The following is a 20612-nucleotide window of genomic DNA, read 5'->3' as shown; positions in this document are numbered from 1 at the left end:
ACACACACACATTTTATTCCTGTTTAGAACAGAATCTCCTGCCTTTTCTTCAAGATACCCTATTTTCATACACGTTTCAATTTGCTTTGTTTAAAAATGAATTTTAATGTATGTTAAACATGAAACATATTTATATGTGCTTCTCTGAAAAATTCACTTGGCCTCATAATTTTAAAATTCAGTATGTTGTTTTCATACAGGTCAAGTATTTACTTTAAGAATTAATTTAAAAATCAGAATTAAAAGCAAGTAATTGAGGATAAAGCCTTACCTGATCAACTTAAACTTTCTGAAATATCTTTGCTTTTTTAAGCACATTTTGGTTTGGGCACTTAGGGAGGTGTGCCCAGAAAGGTAAATGTAAGGAGAGGAAGTATATAAATCTCACACGTATACATTTAGACAAACACACACAATACACATATGTGCATATACAGCTTCTATTTCATACAAACTGTATGGTAGGGCAACAGAAGAGGGGCTCTGTTTTCAATGATTTAGATTCTAACTAGTCGTGGGCTCTAGAGCTCCCGCCCCACCTTGATGGTTTAAAGGGAGCCACACGGATGCCGCCTTCACCACCAGCCCTGCGGTGCTGGTCCCGCTCTACCCACAGCCGCGGCCAACTGCTGACTCGCCCCCCCATTCAGGTTCCTTATCAGTGTCGCAGGGAGCTGGCCTGTCATTTCCTTTTCTCAGCTTTACAGCCAAGCACAATGATGCTCTACTGCTCCCCCCGACCCCCCGTGACCCGGGACAATGCCTGTGCCTGGCATGCGCTCACATGTCCACACGCAGACTGCCCGCCCGACGGCATACCTGCTTTGTGCTGAGTTTGCAGCGGCCTGCATCACTGCGGCAGCTGCCTCCTGTGCCTTACGGTTCACGGTCGGCATTGGCGGCCCCATTCCTGGCCCTCCCTGCTGAGACATGCCAGGAGAACTGGGGGTCATGCTGCTCATATTTCCAGGAAACGGTCTGTTCTGCATCCCAGCTGATGGCATTCGTCCCAGGGGCACAGCGCCACATGGCTGGCCTGGCCCTGGTCCATGCATCTGGTTGTTGGCATTGATGCCCACGCCAGGCCCTGGGCCACTGTAGCTTGCACTGGGCACCCCACTATACGTTGGGGGTCTGGAGTAGTTACCTAAATAAAAAGCAAACACAAATTAAGGCCTTTTACTTATCACCTGGACTCGTGAAAACACTCAGAAAACATTCACTGGAAATACTTTTTGTCCAACAATGTGATCAACACAGAATAATAGTCATTATTCTTATTAACCTACCCCCGTTGGCGCTGGCGAGGCCGGCAGTCTAAACCCGGGCTTTCTGCACAGCCCAAAAGCAGAGAGCCACACAGGACAGTGTGGCCTGGGGTTGGGGTGGGGACCCAGGCTAATCACAGCACATTTACCAACGGGCAAGGGATGCTAGAACCACGTGCTGCTTCCACACTCCACATGGCCCATTCTTACACCTCACCCCCACTCTGACGGCCGCACGACAGTGATGATGGGGGTTCAGAGAGACGACGAGAGACAAGACGCGCAGGTGGTCAAAGTCAGCCTCCGAAGCCGCGGCGGAGGAGTCCTGTGGAAACTCGACATCAGTGTAGCACAGCCTGTTTTCCTCTGGTGCTGGGAACATGTTTTTATTGGCTTGACCACCAGGTAAAGCGGGCGGCTTGTGCTCGGTGCCACGTCCTACCAGATACGTTCAAGCACTGGCATGGCACTCAGTGCAGTGGGATGGGGGCACCTGGGAAGCAGGCAGGCCCCGGGAGGAGGAGCTGTGACCACCGCTGCCCGACTCGCACAGGGGAACACGCGCGTGGAGCCAAACCGCAGCTGCCATGGCCGGGACTATGCCAACGGTGTGGCTTCCTTTCTCCTGCCGCACCTTTCTTTTGATCGAGTGTACATTCACTGAATTCAAGTCAATAAAAGGCACACTGACGCCACTCCCAGCCCCTGCTGCAAACGAGAGACTGGGGCAAGTGCTCTGCATCAAGGGCTCCCTTCTCTCTGACAGCCATGTGAAACAGACTTTCGACCACGACTCCACTCACAAATGAAGAAATCCAACGGTCAGCAGCTTAGGATTCCAGTTCAAGCAAACGGACTCGAACCCACGCAATTAACGGATAAAACGTGCTGCCTTCTGACAAACCGCGGTTGAAATGAACCCTGTGTAGAAAGACAAGTGTTTGCGGAACAAGGGGTGGTGTGCTTCTCAGGCAGTTGTCGGTGCGTTCGGGAAGGATCTCCACGCTCACTCAGCAGGAGTGCCCAGGCACGGGGACACGGAGAGGAACACAGCCCAAGGCCTGCGCTCAAGCAGCACGCGATCTACACGCTTGCCTGGTCACAGGCCCCGTCTATCTGTTCCCCCCAAAATAAAAGACACAGTGCTCATTGTCACCAATACCTTGATTAATCTGGATATTTTAATATGTCAGCTGTCTCCAGCTATTGGCTTCTAGTGGGCAGAGGACAGGGGTGCTGCTACACACCTTCCAATGTGTCAGACAGCCCTGCGCAGAGAGTTATTTGGCCAAAGTGTCAATAGTACCAAGAAACTTCGCAAACCACTTCTGACACATTTGATGGGTCCCAGCACCTTCCCCATACACGGCACAAATCTTTTTTGTGTGTTTCAGGTGACTTTTTACCTTTCTTGAAATAATAAAGCCCAACACGCCAAAAATGTTACGTACTTTCTTTTCTCTTCAATATTAAAATGGCTGCACAAAAATTCACCAATTTTGATAAGGTTTTTTTTTTAAATGCAGCTGATGTGACAGCTGTCACAATACAAACAAAATTGTTCTGAAAGAAGATAAAGACAACCAAGCAGCACCAGAGCTGTCGCACGTTAAAAACACGAGGATGTTCTGGCCTGCCCTGTGTGTGTGTGTGTGGGGGGGGGCATGAGGCGGAGTAGCAGGGGTGAGGCAAGAAGAAAGACAAAAGCCAAACAAAGGCCAGGCACTGCAAGGAGCAGAACAGAGAAGGTGTGCTCGAGCGGGTGGGGGGGGTGGGGGGGATGTTTCCCCAGGCGGAGGAGCTGGGGTGTGCCCTCGAACAAAGGCGCTGTGGGGCTGCAAGCTCAGGCATCCACATGGGGAAGGCTCCGGGGCCCGGGCGAGCTGCCGCCGAGTGAAGGCTCTGCACTTACTGACTGCAGACCTCAGGTGAGTTGTTTTAATTGTTTCATTCTCTTCTCTGTAAAACAAGGTGATACTCTCTAATGTGGACTACCGGGGGATTTGCTGGGGTTAAATGATGTAATATAAGGTAGGGGTTTTATTGCTGGGCAGTGAGGAAGGCAGAGGAGGGGAGGGCACTGATGGGAGAGGCCCGGAGGCCCAGGGAGCAGAGCAGCAGGGACAATGTCACTGATGAGGAGGTGGGCGTGGGGGGAGGGGGCACTCTGCAGGGCCCTGTGCGGTGGGCTTCTGAGCCTTGGGCTTACTCTGGGGATGAGAGGCTTCTCTGGGGCTTCCAGCAGAAACTAGATATGATTGGTGACCGCAATAAAGCAGATATTTGATATTAACTATGTGCTAAGCTCAATCCCCAGTTCTTTGTATTAACTCATTTAACCCTTACATGAGTCATAAGAGGTCCCTGTTATTACAATCCTCATTCCAGAGCCGAGGAACCCGAGGCCACGTGGCTAGGAAGTGGAGGAGCCGGCTGGCACCCCGGCAGCCAGCCAGCACAGATCAGAGTCAGGGCACACCGCACTGTGCGGCCCGCCCCGGCGCGGAAGGAAAAAGCGCGCTGCAGTAACAGTCACTTCGCGGTCATGAGGCCGGAGTTCCGCAGTCCACACATAGGAAGCTGCACCCCGCACAAATCCCCCCACAAATCTGCAAGAAAGCTACAGGCTCTTCAACGCTGACTGGCTGCTTGCTCTTTGTCGGGTACATTAGGTACACTTCAGCTGGTTGTCCGGAAGTGTACTGCTCGCTCCCTGCAGAGGGTGCGAAGGTCCCCGCCCACACAGACCATGGGCCAGCACACTTTCTGTAAAGGGCTGGGTAGACTTTGTGGCCCGGATGGTCTCTGTCTGGGCTAAGCTGCCAGTGCTGTTCCAATGTGGCCAGAGGCAATATACATACAAATGTGACTGCCTGTGTTCCAATAAAACTTTATTTACAAACACAGGCGGCAGGCCAAAGGGGGCCATAATCGGCTGACCCCTGCTGTAGACCAATCGTGGGACAAGCTATGAAAGTGCTCCACCAGCACAGAAAGCGACTTCTTAGAGCCAGCAGACGAGGAACAGCAGAGTGAGGCACCAACAATGTGAGCGAGTGGAAAATAAAAGGGACTAGAAGGATGGAACAGGACGAGTCCGACATAAATTACCTCTGGGGCCACCAGCTCCTCAACTTCAACTGTGTTTTCACGAAGAAACCCCGCTCTGCCTTTGCAGAAATAACCAAACTTATATTGTTTCAAGTAAAAGGTAAAAATATTCACTGTTTATACATTTCAACATTCTTTGTAAAAAGTTCTTAAGTTGCTTCTGAATCTCCCATCCCATGGGACCACACACACAAGGTCTGCTTTCCCGTCACACCATCTCGGTGGAAAGGGCACCTTCAGCTTGCCCCCATGGAGAGGGTCACAGGGCAGGGGCAGGCGGCTGCCTCCCGCCTTGGCCCACGGCCTTAACTCACCGGGAGTCAGAACTCTTCCCTGTGAGCACGAGGAGGACCTGGCCTCCCGCTCGCACACCTGAATTCCATGTTATATGATGGTGCCAGTGCAATCCAGTGCTCCTTTCTGCCTCTTGCTTTTATTAAAGATAAATAAACTCACTCGCAGATTGAATGTAGATGAAATTAATTCACACATTCACGCTATTACTTGGTAGCTAGTTTCCACCCTCCCCCAATGCTCATTTGGTGACTCGTTTGGTAAGAAATTTTACGCAGTGAAAACATATGCACTCTTTGCTTTCGAAGAAAATGAAAGAACACTTTATTCTTGTTTTAGAAAACAGGCATTCAGACACGGTCACTGCCAATGAGGCCCACAGTGTGGTTTCGTTAGAGAAGGGGGTGCCTGACTCTGGCATTCTGCTCGCAGCTGGAGTAGAACTCCGCCCACAGCTGGGACTGAGAAGCGACATCACCCTGTGGGCTGGCGCCTTTGGTGTGACTGGCAGTCAGAGGCTGTATTTTAGCAAACACAAGAAATGACCGAGAAGCTCAGCCTCCTTGACACGTGAAAGGCTTTCCCCATCAAACTCACACGCCCAGACAAAGACGGTTTCTAAGGCTTTAAATGGCTCACGAGGCAGCAGTGACTGAAGCACAGGCTGCAGAATCCGGGGGTGAAGGCTGATTCTGGCGCTCCCTAGCGGCAGTACCCTGGACAACCTATTGAGCCTTCCTGACCATCAGGTGGCCATCTGTGAAGTAATGATAATAATGAAGAAGAAGCAGAAAAGTGACCAGTAGAGTTACCTGATAAATGATAGGTGCTAACTGCACCCTCAACAACGGCTGTCTTATCAACAACCACTAATGTGATCTTTTCCCCATAATCTTTTAAAAATATATGTGGGAAGGAGTGAAAAATGCTTCATGGCCCCCACTCTTTGCCTACTCGATATCGTATCTTTCTCCCTCAGATAAACAAAACTCAAATATGTCAGCCAAGCAAAACATGAGAGGGAAAAGCCAGGACTGGGAAGTGCAATCTTATTTCCACGTTTCTCTAATAGATTCGTAATTTGTTGGCACTAGCGCTGACAGAGAACAGACGGATCTAGCATTAAGCACAATGCAGGCAGCAGATGCCGGGCCGGCCCACCTCAGCTGGACGGGTCTCGCAGCCAAGTCCAAGAGCCCACAGTTTTCAAGTGGGTTCATCTTGGCACACCAGCTTCGGAAAATTGGTCACCAAATGAATTCTGATTTCAACCCACCAGGAGTTAGATTCAAGCACCAGATAGAGGAAGCAGGGGCCAGACCCAATTCAAGTCATCATCATCGTTTTAGGAGGGCCACAAATAAGTCTACACCTGACCCTAGTATATTTAAATTTGCTATTTATTGTACAATCAATATTCCAAGCTTACTGCTTTTACTGAACTATTAAATACGTTTCCACTCACACAGGAAATTTTGTTCTCCATTGCAACCACTCAGCAATTGCTTGTGAACACAAAAGGTTCTGTATTTCCGCTGGGAAGGGTAAAGATGATGTTCAAACCATACAACAGACACTTTACCCTGGGTGGGAAAGAATACATGGATAATTAGCTACATATCACAAGTATATTTGTGAATTAGAGCTAAATATGCATTTTCTGTGCTTTTTAGCCAAAGATCTTCACTACTTTTTTTTTTTTACAGCCATCTACTATATAGTATTACTTAAAGCCAGGTTTACCGAGTTAGAATTTACATACAATAACCACCACATGAAACCCTATAACCAGCAGCATCGGCAAGACACGGGATACTTCTATCATGACAAGAAGTTGCTATTTTGTGGTCAATCTCATTCCTGCCCGTGACACCACCGAGCTGTTCCCGCGGCTCTGCCTTCTCCAGTGTTGTGTAAATAGAGCCGTCCACTTGTAGGCCTTTGTGTCTGGCTGCTTTCACCTGGAACCATGCTTTTGAAATCCAGCCATATTGTTGCACTTCAGTAGTTTGTTCCCTTTTGTTGCTGAGTAGCATCCCGTTCTGTGGACACTTGGGTTGCTTCCAGTTTTTGGCAATTACGAATAAAGCTGCTAACGTGTGTGCACAGGTCTTTGTGTGGACATGTTTCGTTTCTCTTGAAAAAACCCTAGAAATTAAGAGTGCTGGGCTGTACAGTAAGCACAAGTTTAACTTTGTAAGAAACCCCATCAAAAAATGTGTGAGAGTTCTAATTACTCTGTCCTTGGTATTGCCAATTAAAAAAACAAAAACAAAAACATTAGCCATTCCAGTAGGTACGTAGTGAATGCCACTGTGGCTTTAATCTTTATTTCCCTAATGCCGAATGATTTTGAGTATTTTTCACAGGTCACCATATTTAAGGAAGGTCCTTCTCATGCATGAACAAAAGTCCTATTTCAAAACCTTCTTCCACTCCATCTCCTTCTCCAGGCTGATCACACAATGCTGCTCGAGGCATTGCTTTAGGAGGGAAACCGACTGAGCAGTTAAGAAGACCACAAATGCAGGTTTAAAACGAAAGGTGATTCACGCCAAGTAAGGGCATCAAATCCCACTACTTGTGGAAATAGAGATGATTTGTTTTTTGAATTGATAGATAAGGAACCATATTTTTCTTAGGTCAACATGCATTTTTAAGAAGTCTTCAAAATATGAGTGATATTAATACTGCACGAAGCTTGTAAAAGAGGAGGAAGGACCCATTACCTCACAGTTTGACTCCAGCATTTCACCTTTGGTAGTTTTTTCCTATGTATGTCATAAAAGTTAACTCTTAAAAATTTAATTTTATAGTAACACAAGCTCAATGCAGAAGATACAGAGGCACAGAGAGAAACAGAAAATAAATGATCCTTGGTTTCACTTCCCAAAGACTATCTTAAGCATTTAGTCAACCCAAACCCTGCTGAGCACTGAGGCAGGGAAGAGAAGGTGGACCAGGGTTCCTGGCCGCTCTCTCTTTGCTGGCTGAGGAAACGGTTCTCAAGGCCTTCTGACATGCCACCTCTGAGCGAGTGGCTGGGGACTCACTAGTGAGCAAAGGCAAGGAGCTTACGTTCTGGTGGGTATCAGAGGCAAGGAAGTGGCTCGAGACAGTGTCACATGGTGCTGAGCACTGCGAAGAGAAATAAAGCAGGGGAACTTATTCGCAGTGGGAGGAAGGCGTCCCTGAGAAGATGACAAGCTGTGTGCATGTGGGCTGCCTCTCCGGTCACAGGAGCGGCTCTTTGCAGACACAGCCACCCTTGAGGCCGACAGCACTCACAGGCCTGGGGTGCAGGGGTGCCCACTCAGATGCCAGTATCTGACGTCAGGGCAGTGAGTGAAGAAGAGAGCACGGGGCGCCAAGGGACAGGGGTACCTCATCTGTAAAAAGGGTAAAAAAATACGAGATTCTGTCTCATGTGGTTGCTGTGGGGGAAAAACAATGCTGACAGTAATTACTGTTGGCCATGAACAATGGGTAGAACGCCATGGAACAGACACAAACTATTCCAATATTAATAACTTTTTAATCAGTGAAATTATCTTTTTACCATCGATTGTGTCATATGCCAAATACTACTTTCATGATGCAGACATTCCAATCTATTTCTCGGAACATGAGAAAAAGCAATGACGCAACAAACGTGCAAAGGTATTCCCTTAACAGCACCATCTGGTGTAGCACAGTAGAATCTCTACGGCAAGAATGAAGGAGTCTCAGAGCAGCCTGGTCACGCTGCGCCAGCGCCAGCACCCACACCCGCACCGCACCCTCCCTGGGCCCTGACTGGTGGGTGGTGCCCGCGTTCGCCTGCAGAGCCAGTGTGGGAATGGTGCCCCCTGCAGGGAGAGCTCTGATCTGCTTCGCCTGATGGCCCAGGGCCCCTTCCGAAAGGCCACTTGGTGCCACTCTCAGTTACTGAGCTGTGATTCCATAGGCCATTTCTTTTGAAACGAACATTTGAAAGACGGCAGAGCTATGAGTCCCAGGTAAAGGCACCCTGCTATGATGCCAAGCAGAGCCGCACGTCCACGCCTGCTGGTCCTGCGCTGCCACCCAGGACTGGCAGGACAGAGACCTGGAGCGGCGCTAAAAGGCCACTGAGACGTCGCCGCAGCTGTGCGCTCAGTCATGGGCGAGGGCAGTGAGTGCCGGCACTCTCGAGTGCTGTTGATTTTAATTAGCAATATGAATTTAATTATTGACAATAATTAGCTTCTACTAGTCAAAATTAAAAGTTGTTTTATGTTTTTACTTTTCCTTTTTAAAATTTTAAGTTGACTTATACTTTCAATTTTCCTTTCTCTCCTAATCCCTCGGCTTTGATAAAATCATGACAATTACCAGTCCGTTAAGAAAAATTCACGCTTAGACGAAGACTGCATTAACTGCCTTTAGCTATAAAATGGCTGCTGCAATTTGCTTTTTTTCCTCACGTTTGTAAGATACTCAGAATACGTCTTTAACAACAAAGCGATATAGAATATGGAATTAATACTTTTGCCTAGCACTGCCACTTTACCATAAAATAGTTAAGGTAGGAGAGAGCTGTAAACACATCAAGTGTATTACAACCCATTTCAAGAAAAAAAAAATGAGTAAGCCCAAGAGGGAGCGAGCTGCGCCAGCCTCTGGAAACAAGAGCGAGGCGGGGGGTGGGGGTGGGAATGAATCCAGGGGGCAGGCATACCTCGCTGCTGCAGGGGGAGGCTGAATTCAGCCTAATTCAATAACAAGACCGAGCTCCGGGCTTACGAGAGCGGAGACTGAAGTCCTGGGTCATGCTGACACCGAGGTGGTCACGGGCCTATAAGGGAGTCTCCAATAGCTAGTGAGTCACCAACTAGTGACATTTCTACATTGTTCCTCTGGAACTGAAACAGCCGTAAGATTATTAATGTGAAACCCACTATTTTGGAACTGCAGTCATTCCAAGCAGGTATCATTTAAAGTTTGCCTCTGCTGAATTTATGAGAAGCATATTTTAATAAAGGGACAAGGAAGACTTGAGATGGCACCTAATTTACTTTAGAGAAAAAAACCTTGAACCTGTCTGAAAAACATCTTTTACCATGTAATTTAGAAATAAAAGGCTCACCAGACTCGCCCACTTTTGAGTTCTCTGCTTCCTAGGGCACACGTCAGACAAACTGAGGCAGCAGACTAGGCTGCGGCCGAGTGAGGCGGCCCAGACCCTGCCAGGCGAGAGTGACACCAGGGCGCAGACTCACCCTCTGTCACCTGAGGCGATGCTTCCCATTCATAGCAAAACTAGGGCCGGACCTACAGCTCTCACAATTAGTGACAAACGTGCAAATGGTGTCTGCGGACAGCCAGTGTGACTGACACTGTTCCAGATTCCACGCAAACAACTAGGACAGTCTTCATGAAACCGAGCTCCACTCTCTTCTTCCCGCACAAACTCATCTGTCAGCAGGCAACACATCAATTACACAGCTCCTTTCTCTCGGCTAAAGGAAGTCCCACGGCCCGCTTGCACACGCTTTGTAGTAGTTACTAAATACACTTGCTTGAAGGTAGAAAAGTACTATTCCATAAAATATATGCAACTAGACATTTTTACACATTTATATTGGCTTGATCCTATTTGGGTATTTAATAATTCAGGTTTTACAGTATTAATATACATTTCATTAATGTAAAAATAATTACATTATACATTAATAAAAATTTCCCCTTCCTACTTCATAGGAACTTTTTCCTTAATCTCTAGTATTGCTGTATTTCCACAATGTCGATCCTCACTTCTTGAAGGCTAGCAGTCTGCCTCTCGTGTCACAGCTGCCGCACTGAACAAAGGAGCCATGGGGAGGGCCTGCCTAAGGTGGAGGAGACGGCCCAGTGGGGCCCTGCTCTGAACCCCAGCTCTCCACGTACTAGCTGTGGGGTCACAGGCATCTTTCCCTAACCTGCTCACTTGCAAAATGGAGTTAATGCCATGGGCTTCCCGTTCATTAGGAAAATGGGCGAGTTTGCTTGAGTCTGAGCGCTGCCTGGCAGTTGTGTGTCTCGGGGAGGCTGTTTACGTGTCGTGTGCCTCAGTTTCTTCATCTGTCAAGTGGAGTGAGTAGTAACAGCATGTGAGGATAAAGGACTTAAGTTATGAAAACCACTCAGAACAGGACCCAGGACACAGTGACATCTCATAAATGTTGGTTGTTGTCACTAACAACAGTTTTGGAGAAGCTACTCCTGACAATAAAATAGCAGAAAGACATTGTAAAGTATTTCCCCTCGCCCCCCTGAGAGCGCTAAAAGCCAAACCAAACCAGAAGAAAGTCACGTAGTTAGTAAGAGACAGAGATGAGGCCGATGACCACTGTGGGTCACTGCAGGAGTGACCCTTTCCAGAGGTTTGAACTGTGCACCACAGAGATGCAAGCTGAGCATTTTCCTAAAGATGTGGGCAGTTAGAAGACACATGGGAAACATACTTCATTTTGGGACCCCATTCAAAAGGATCAACAAAGAGAGACATGCAAAGGTAAGGCCGTCTACGGACTTGACCGAACCATGGTCCAAGCGCAATGCCCTGTCACTTAGGGCTTGCTGAGGAGACCACAGATGAGGAGGAAAGTTGGGTGGTTCCAACAGAGCAGGGCACCGGGAGCCCTGCGGGGCATGCACCTCGCCGGGGACGGCGCCGGACATCACCTGGGGAAGGGTGAGAACCCAGCGCACAGACACACAGACATCTGCTTTCAGAGTCAGAAAGTCCAAGTGTGGAGATGATCATTCTCACGGGAAGCTGTTTCTACTACCAACCCAAACTCAGCCCCAGAAAAACCTCAGCACCAACACCCTCTTCACTCTGACCCCAAAGGTGGTGTGGTGGATGCCCTGGGCTCCGTTCGTATCAGAGGCTCCAGAGCTGAAGCAAAATTTAGACTCAACATTAGAATCAGAAGCAACTTCCAAGGTTCTATCATCTCATTTTCTCTGGGAAAAGTAATTTCCACAGAGTAAGCAACTGTCCAAGGACATGGCAGTGGGGATGTGCCCCATGCTCTTAAATGAGGACTCATCAGGTAGTCCTCCTCACCCTAGTATCAGTTACTGACGAATGGGGAGACTAACTGGAAGTTCCATGAAACCCTGTGAATGTTACCAGTTAAGCCCTAGCCCTTCAGCTAGCTACCCCCACCCCCATTCTGAAAACGAGGCTCTGACCTTGTCTCCAGTTACATTCTGAGCAAAAGCCCACATTTTTCTGAGCCTCTCACAATTTATAATCTGCCTTCCAACTTTAAGTTTCTTTTCACGACAGCCAAAGAAACCCAGTTGTGAAGACAGCCACCGTGCAGAGCAAGGGCGCGTGGGCAGCAGCCCGCTCACAGCTGAGCGACTCTGGGTCCTGTCAACGGGGACGTAGATCCCCAGGGGCCCCTGGGGTGAGGAACGGGGAAAACCAGGTATGACGCGGCATCCAGCACTCTGACTACATGTGAGAACAGAGGCAGAGAGGGGCCCGAGCAAACTGTTAGGCTGGGGGCTTCCAGCACAGTTTTCCGAACAACAGGAACGGCTGGCACGTAATCTAACAAAGTGTAAGGCGAGGACGTAGTGCCACGCCTGTGGTATGGAAGGGGCTTAAATTCCTTTGGAAAGAGCATTAAAGAAACACGGTAACTCAATTTTCAAACTGCAAAGTACTATCAAACAGCCAGGAAGGCTTTTCTGAGAAACAGCAGGTAAAAAGCCGACAAGGTACCTGGGTCTCCTCGTACAATCGTCTGGCCTGTGGGCGCCCACTCAGCACAGACCACCAGATGCAAAGGCCTCTGGGAAATAACAAGGCTGAACTCAGTGGCCCCAACTCTGCTGTGGAGGTGCAAACATTTCACTACGGTTCCCTCGTGGGTATTCATCAGCTTTACTAGGAATATTCCTGGTCTTTTCAGAAGTGGGAAACTCTGGGAATTGTGCCAGATTATCTCATTCTCTCTAAAGTATGCATTAATGTCTAATTTAAATAAACAAAATATTAAAAAGGTGCTGAATTCAAAGGCCTTGTTGCCAAAAGTGACTTCGGAATACATATATCAGGGTTAAGCCCCCGATGAAAGGGTTCTCCGCGTGTACGACAAAACATACACCAACTTCCAGGAAGGCTGAATGTAAACTGTGCATCTGGGCGCGATGCCACTTATTTTTCTACTCTGGACCAATTTCCCTCTTTGAAAGATGTGTCTCGTTCAGGCTTTGTCCCGTCTTCCTCTTAGAAGACGGGTGATTGAAAATCAGAACTCCTATTTACCTGATCTAGCACTTTGAAGAAAGACCGGGACAAGATGTAACGGGATGACAGCCTCCTGAATAGTGAGCACATTGCTGTGAAGACAGTTACGCACAGAGAGGGAGGAGCAACCTCAGGATTCAGCATAATGAAATCCAAGTTTTAAATAAGAAGCTTTTGAGGACAAGGCTTGTGTCTTTTTCTCAAAGCATTTACACAGAAACAAGCATTTACGCCTTTATTAGTAACGATGTGTGAAGAGCACTTACCGCAGTGTCTGAGGCACGAACGCTTAGTGAAGAGTTGCTATAATTATTCTTCCCACCATTATGGGCAACTAAAGGGCTGTGGGTTTGCATTAACCTCACACATCTGTCAGGTAACAAATAACGGGGTCTTAAAAGATGTTTGTAATACTCAGATCGTAAATTAACATATTAACAAAACCTCTACAACCTACTGCAATGCATTTGGAAAAACTTTTTTCTTCTCTCTTTTTTTGTTACCTTGTGGTCCATACTGGCTCATCTGTGGACCGTAAGTCCCACCCGAGTTACTCTGCTGAAAGCTACCGATTCCGGGATGCATCTGGCCTCCGGGAGAAGGATGAGGCGACATGGATGGTCCTGTCTGTTGAGGTCCATATTGAGACATTTGAGGGTTTCTTTGTGTGCCTGCCATAAAACCTAAGTAGGAAATAAATGGAAATATATAAATGCAGGTGACAAAAATGGACATGGAATTGTGAGGAAGAAGGGTGGGGAGAAGGTTGGCACCGTGAGATCCCCCTAGAGAAACCGAAAGACCAAAGCTGAGCGTGGAAGATTTTGGAGCTACCCTGGTCCTAACTCTGAACTCTCACTAGAGGTTCTGGGAACCCAGGGGATCATGGACTTGAACTAGGGAAAGGAGAAGGAGGAAAGGCAAGTTCCCTTAACGTGCCTTATAGATGAGGCCCCTGACATAAAGCGACTCTCCATTCTTGCTGGGACGGACACGCTGTGCACGTCGCCTCAGGGCCAGCATCGCTCACCATCTCATCTCTGGGACACGTGTCACTCAAACACCACACCCCTCTCTCAGGCCAGGCCAACGGCAGCTTCCTCCTGCACGTAACATTTACCTGACTCCTAACCAACACGCAGACCTGTGCGCTCCTGATTGACGCACTGTCCCTGTGGGTGAGCTGTAAACGGCTGGCTGGGCTGCTGTGTACTCTGCTATTCCCAAACAGACCGAGACTTCCACCCGCAAACCCATTCTGCCCGTGGTCTCCCCATCTCCACCGATGGCACCACCGCCCACCCAAAGGCTCACGTCAGGACCCCTGATGCTATCCTCCCTCCCTCCCGATTCCCTGTGTGTGATCCATCCACGGGTGCATCCCGTTGTCTCTACTTGGGAAACATATCGCCTCTTCTCCATTTCCGCTCCTACACAAGCCAGCGCCAGCTGCTGTCTCCTTTCCCCACAACGGCTGGCCACCGTCTAACTCCTCTCTCTCTCTCTCTGCCCCACCGTCCATTCTGTTCCTTTGGTTCAGCGCCCGCCCAGAGCTGCCAGAATGGTTTCTCAGGAATGCAAGGAGAAATGAGAGCACATCCTCCCCTTGCAGAGCCCTCCAAGGCTTCCCACCGGGCCTGGAAATGCAACGCAAACACCTGACTAGTCTCTGGGATCATCTGCGGTGTGGCATCGCCTTCCTCCTGTCAACCCCATTTCCTGTGTATTTTCCTCCTCCTCACTACCCTATCTGTCCCCTGGCCTTCTCGTAGCTCCTGAAGGCTCTGAGAGGCTCTTCCGCTGCCAGCTCCTCCTGACCCTCCAGGCCTGCCTTCCTGACCGACCAGCTGCAGCCACACCCCCCTTCCTTTCTCCCTTGTTTTTCTTCACAGCCCTTTTTATAACCTGCCATCATCTTACTTTATTTTTGGCTCACTTATCGTCTCTCTTCCCCACGAAAATGCAGCCCTCACGAGGGCAAGGACGTCTGTGCCCACCATTGCATCGAAGTGCCTGGCAGAGTATGTGGCATGTGCTATGCATCAAAAAGGACTTTGATATACCAACATACAGGCAAGAATGTGGAAGAAGCCATGAAATACTCATTTAGACAAAAGTGCGCCCCAAATCAAGACATGCCTCTAAGAAAAAGCTAACATCACCAAACCAGCACACTAACGAAGGGCTGTTTGAGAAACAGCTCCGAGAACCCAGAGCTTGGGTTGGTGCGAGTTCCGGCGCCAGGCGAAGGCCCTGTGTGCTGGAGCGGGCAGGTTCTGCCTATTCCGCAGGAGAACCCAGAGCAGAAGCTTCCAGAGAGTCCCGAGGCAGCGGGAGGGAGGGGCGATGTTTGGATCCAAGGTCAGCCTGAGTGAGGGGTTACCAGGACGGGGTGTTCACAAAGACTGGGGTGTTTATGTTGCAGGAGAAAAACAGGGTCTCTCAACACTACTTCTGCCTGAAGAGACAGACACGAAAGTACCCAGAGCTGTTCCTTCTATCTGGAGAGACCGACAAAAAGTATGTAGAGCTGCTCCTTATTATCCCATTTCATTTATTTATAAAGATAAGCCTTATGAAATGGAGCTCAATTGGCAGCTTCCAGATATAAATCAGCATGAGAAATGTTTGCTTTTTCAAATCTGAAAACAAACAGAAATCAGAGCACTAAAATTACTAAAAATGATTGCATCTTAAGATGTTACATGAAATATTTATCTAAGCTTTACTATGAAATTCTCAGGAGTTTCATACGGAGTCCCGTTTAATAAAAACGTGTCTCCATTCTATACAGGCTGTGTGGCTTTTTCCTCTCTTCAGACAGTGACTGCTTTCTTCTTCGCTAGTTAAGGAGAGCACCAGTCCTTTAATTTGCACGAACGCTCACTTCACCCGTGGAAGCGTCCACGCTGAAGGACTTACAGCCTCTGATGACGTGGCATGTTTTTAAGCTACTGTGGCCTCTGGGGCACTTACTCTAGGCTTCAGGTTTGCTCACCTGAGTTCTAAGATTCTACTTGGGCAAAGCTATTTCTTTATCTCTGACTAGTCGGTCCTTGAAAATACACGTCACGTTCCCCTGGAACTACCACTGGCCTTCTGCAGGAAGTCTACTGTGTGAAAAGGCTCCAGAGGAGTGGAGTGGCCAAAGCGAAATCGAGTGGAATGAGTCGCTGCACCAAGTTCCACACCTTGGGGACAAAGTTACATGGGGTGTGGAACCTACCTCCACCTGCAAAAGTTGACGTTGGAAAGCTTACTTCCCCTCTGCATGCTTTTCCAGAGGCACCCCCTACAAGTGCTTCCCGCAACCCTGTTTGACATGTTCAGTGAGATACACCCCCTTCCAGCTGTCCCAAGACAATGAAAAGAGGTGACAACTGCCCCCACTCCTTTCTGAGCTCTGCTCATCTGATGGCCGCCAGGTGGGGACAGAGGCCCAGGGTACAGTCTTGTGTGTGCCACTAGTTCAGAACCTCGTAGGGAAAAAAGGTAAGTAAATAAATGTACTACATGTGTATTGATCACATGAGCTGTGTGACTTCAGGTAAATAACAAATTTTCTGAGTCTCAGTTTCCTCACTGTTAGCTGAAGACGAGGTGGCTACAAGATCAGGTGGGATAAATGTGGAAGTGTTCTGTGGCCCGTCAGGGGACATGCAAAAGAAAGAGACTACGGTGGAGGTGTTCTGGTCGGTAAGCGGCCACGAGTATCTTTTAACTCCTGAATACCCCACGTATGCAGATGCAGTTTCCAGCTAGAAGGAAAAGCTGGTTTTATTCCTACGGTTGTTTTTTATTTAAGTATGTGGAATCTGAATTACTCCAGTGCTTATGTAACCGAGTAAAACTCCAAAGGGTTAAAAACCACGTATCTCTACTTCCCACCACTGGGTTCCTCTTGCCAAGGCAAATGGTGTGTTAATGTACCTGTTCAGAGACAGTTTGTGATTTGTGTTTGATTCCATAGTTCTTGTACCACGAGGAAAGTTGGGTATTTTATTTAATTGCTGTTTTCTAGAACTGCTGATATCAGTTGCCCACCCTTCTGTTGGTGACTGTACGTCTGAACTCTATGCCACTAAAAAAGACATCCATTATGAATATAACTATACTTTTAAAAAGCTGTTGAATATCATAATAATCTAAACCAAATGATGTAACGTTAGAAGACAGAAGTTAGCTTACAAAAGTATTTCTGCTTTTCATCCTAAAGAGAAAAACTTTGCAAGTCTATTATTGTTTCCCCCTCTGCAAAATGGGGACAAATATATCTACCACGGAAGGCCACTGGGGGGATTAAATGAGATAATTCCTGCAAATATCATAGCAGTGCCTGACACACAGTAGGTTTTCAATAACTACTAGCCATTACTATTACTATATATTCAAAAAGGGAGGCCGCCTGGCGAACAGCAAGGGCAGTGGGCGAGAACGCGAGTCCTGGTGTCCACACGTCGCTGTGCAGACCGAGCCACCGACTCCCCTGCCTGGCCTCGGCCTCCTCCCCGTCGGGCGGAGAGAGGGGGCACCCCAGTGCCTGCACGGGGTGGAGGGGGACCACTTCTAGCTCTGTTTCTCTCCGAGGCTCGCTTAAACATTTTTCTCCCAGGAAAAATTGCATCCAGACACATAATTTCTGTGTTTATTTTGGGGGGGGTATTCCTTCTTTTGTCTTGTCTTAACCTTTATTCTGAATGAAATAAACGTTAAAATATTTCCAAAAATCAAATTTCAACCCCAAATTTCCTACCTATTTAAGGTGACATATTTGATTGTTTTCTTCTTTTAGAAAAAGCTATTATAAAATGGCAGCTTTCTGTGCACAGAAAAACTGACAGCTAAGAGAATGAAGCTGCTTTTATAGAAGGCGTACAATTTTTCTAGTTACAAGCCACTGAAGTCAAACTTTCCAGCAAGGGGAATTTAGAAGGTATAAATGAATTTCCTACATATTATGAAAGTATACTGAATTACAAGAGGTATTATAGAACTATATGCCCCCAAGTAAAGAGCTAACCTGGAAAATTCAAACTTTGGGAAAAACTACTTTAGACAGTTACTATTTCCATTATATAAAAGAACTTACCAAAAAATCTTGGGAACTTCGTATGAAAATATGACTTACGCATTTTATCCAGAAGTCTGTAGAAGGTTTACGTGAATGAATGTGCTGTTTTGGGCCCTTCGTTACAGGTGCACACAGTTCCAGGCACTTGTACTAACACACTCCACACGGAGGGGGGCACGCTTCTAACATGAAAAATCAGAGCTTCCCCTCCAGGAAAAGAGAGCGCAGCAGGTACCTGCTCAGAGAAAAAGGCAGCAGGAGGCACACACATGCGTCTGCTGGCATCAGAAGCCACGGTCTCTTGTTCGAAACTGAACACACTTCCCGTCCGCGCTTACAACACGCCTGAGAGCTGGCCAAGAAAGACGTATGCACAAGTGCTTTCTGAGCCCACACGCACCATGAGAGCACCACACAAAGGCACTGCTGCTGCCTTTTCAGAGAAGCCACAGGCCCTCCATTCACTGCGGGGATTCTGACCTCAGCCGTCACACTGGTGACTCCGCCCACGGTCACGTGACACAAGCACTGGCCGCACGCCTCAGGTGGACCCTGGCTCTCAGGGGGGTGTGTGCAGAGTCAGAGCGCATTAAGAAGAGGGGGAAAGAAGAGATCCTAGTTCTCGAAGGACTGGAAGTCAGCTGAGTAGAAACCGAAACTGTCGACAGGGAAAAGTGGTAAACTAAGGTGCTGGGCACGGAGCTGGACGCCGGGACCCACGATGAGCCCAACAGTGCCTGCCCTGCTGGGGCTGACGTTTGCTGCTGCGGGGTAGACGAGGACCCGACTCGGACTGGGGACGAGTGAGGTTTCCTTGAAGAAGCCGTCCTCAGCTGAGACCTCAGTGGTGTGTAGGAATGGCCCGGATACCGCTAACTAGGCAGCTTCTGAGATCCGTCTGAGACAGAACCACATCTGACTAGCAAAGTGGACGTCACCATTTATACTCTTGGAAGCTAAAGTTCCTGCATTCAGCTAAGTCCCACAAGTCCATGGGGCACCGTTTTACTTGGTCAGCTCTTTTCAACAGTTACTTTAACAACTGACCGCTTTCTGGAAGGCCTCCCCACCCCGGCTGCTGAATGTCGGCAGCCCACAGGGAAAGCGGCACCACCCCCTGGAGCATCTAGCCTTCTCACCGACAAGCATCAGCATCCACGCCCGACCACAAGGGTTTCCTCCTCCCACAAGACACCACTCTGATATGTTACACCTCCCTTTCAGTATGAACACCCACTGATGGGAGGCACCGTCTGCAAACAACACGTTAGATCTGGCCTCTGCTGGACACGCCGTTTGCACGGTGTGCCCAGGAGGCTGGCTGTTCGCCGCCCGGTAACTGATGTCCTCTCATCCTTCCTGGCTCGGCTTCCTGCTCCCTTCCATGGCCTGCTCTGGCCACCAGAAAGCAGACACTCCCATGCTCGAAAAGCACTACCCCCGTGAGCTGGGGCAGAGCAGTGGGCACACCGCTCACATCTGCTGGTGTGACTGTCTCCCCAACCCCTGGATGGAGCACCAAGGCTTTAAAACGATGCTCTTGTTGCATCTGTCTCCTCAGGACCGAGCGAAGTGTCTGGCACAGAACTGGAAACAAACACATGATTTTAATGAGTGAGAAGCATCTTCGTTCAGAGCCTGTTTCCTTTGGCTATGCAGAAACCATTTAACAAATGTGATGGCCTGGTCCCTTAGTTCAGAGTCCGCCTGAGGAATCATTTCTGGGGAAAGGCAGGCAGTTTGCAAGGAGGGAACAACGGGTGGCTGACAGCTTCACAGGCCACAGAAAACGAAGATTTCTATCACCTAAACACCTGCCCAAAGCATCCACTCTGTCCGTGCCCCCCTGCACTGTAAATTCAAATTCTGGCCTCGCCACTTATGAGTAGGTGAGTTCAGGCAAGTTGGTTAAGCCTCGGTTGCCTTTCCTGAAAAGTGGGGATAACAGCCAAGCCTACCTCCTAAGATTAAATGACAAAATGTCACGTGCGGCAGAGCTCAGAGCCCCCACACACTGGAGGCTCAGTAAGTGATCGCTATTAGTGTTCAGATTATTTTTCACATAACCCACCATTTATTTCCTGTCTGAAAGACTCCAAGTTTCCAAACCAGCCTCCCTTGCCAGGTTCCACTACAAAGCAGTCAGCACGGGAAAGGCAGAAAGGGCTGCGAGTCCCTGGACTGGGGTTAATGCACTGAGGAGACAGAGTGACATCCGTGAGCCTCCTGGCAAATGACCAGATGCCCTTCTGCAGGCAGCACGGGGCCCTGAGGTTGTGTGCCCCCCGCCCAGTTATAGCTGCTGGGCAGCTCCCCTGACTCCGCTGACTATCCAGAAACCAGTGCCCTTTTCCAGATAGCTAGTTCCAGAAATAATTGGCCCGCTGTGTTATTTGGCTCAGAAAAGCTACGCTTGTCAGTTTCAGGCCACACACCCAACAACTACAGAGCTGATCAGATGAGTAGTATCAAACTCTATGTACATCCTTCCGGATCTGGAGGATTCCCTGGAGTTTGCCTATTAAAACAGAGACAGAGAGGACAAGATGGGAGGAGGGGGTAGGGATCACATTCCGGTCAAGTGCGTTACTGCTACATC

The 20612-nt window shown here is 48.5% G+C and overlaps 1 protein-coding gene across 9 annotated transcripts in view; it reads right to left on the bottom strand.

Moving 5' to 3' along the window:
• Positions 1-20612, bottom strand: part of ARID1B (AT-rich interaction domain 1B) — a 404641-nt gene that overhangs the window by 58852 nt on the left and 325177 nt on the right. For 8 of the 9 annotated variants that reach the window (XM_053914215.1, XM_053914219.2, XM_053914216.2 and 5 more), the window contains 2 exons: positions 13446-13625; positions 820-1147 (listed from right to left, as the gene is read on the bottom strand). In XM_053914215.1, the coding sequence (XP_053770190.1) occupies positions 820-1147; positions 13446-13625 (508 nt within the window). The remainder of the gene's footprint in view (positions 1-819; positions 1148-13445; positions 13626-20612) is intronic. The other variant, XM_053914221.2, reaches the window with a different exon arrangement.

Source organism: Desmodus rotundus, chromosome 11 (genome assembly GCF_022682495.2).
Source record: "Desmodus rotundus isolate HL8 chromosome 11, HLdesRot8A.1, whole genome shotgun sequence".
NCBI lineage: Eukaryota > Metazoa > Chordata > Mammalia > Chiroptera > Phyllostomidae > Desmodus > Desmodus rotundus.
The sequence above is the reverse complement of the archived record's forward strand: the minus strand, read 5'-3'. Positions and strand labels throughout refer to the sequence as shown.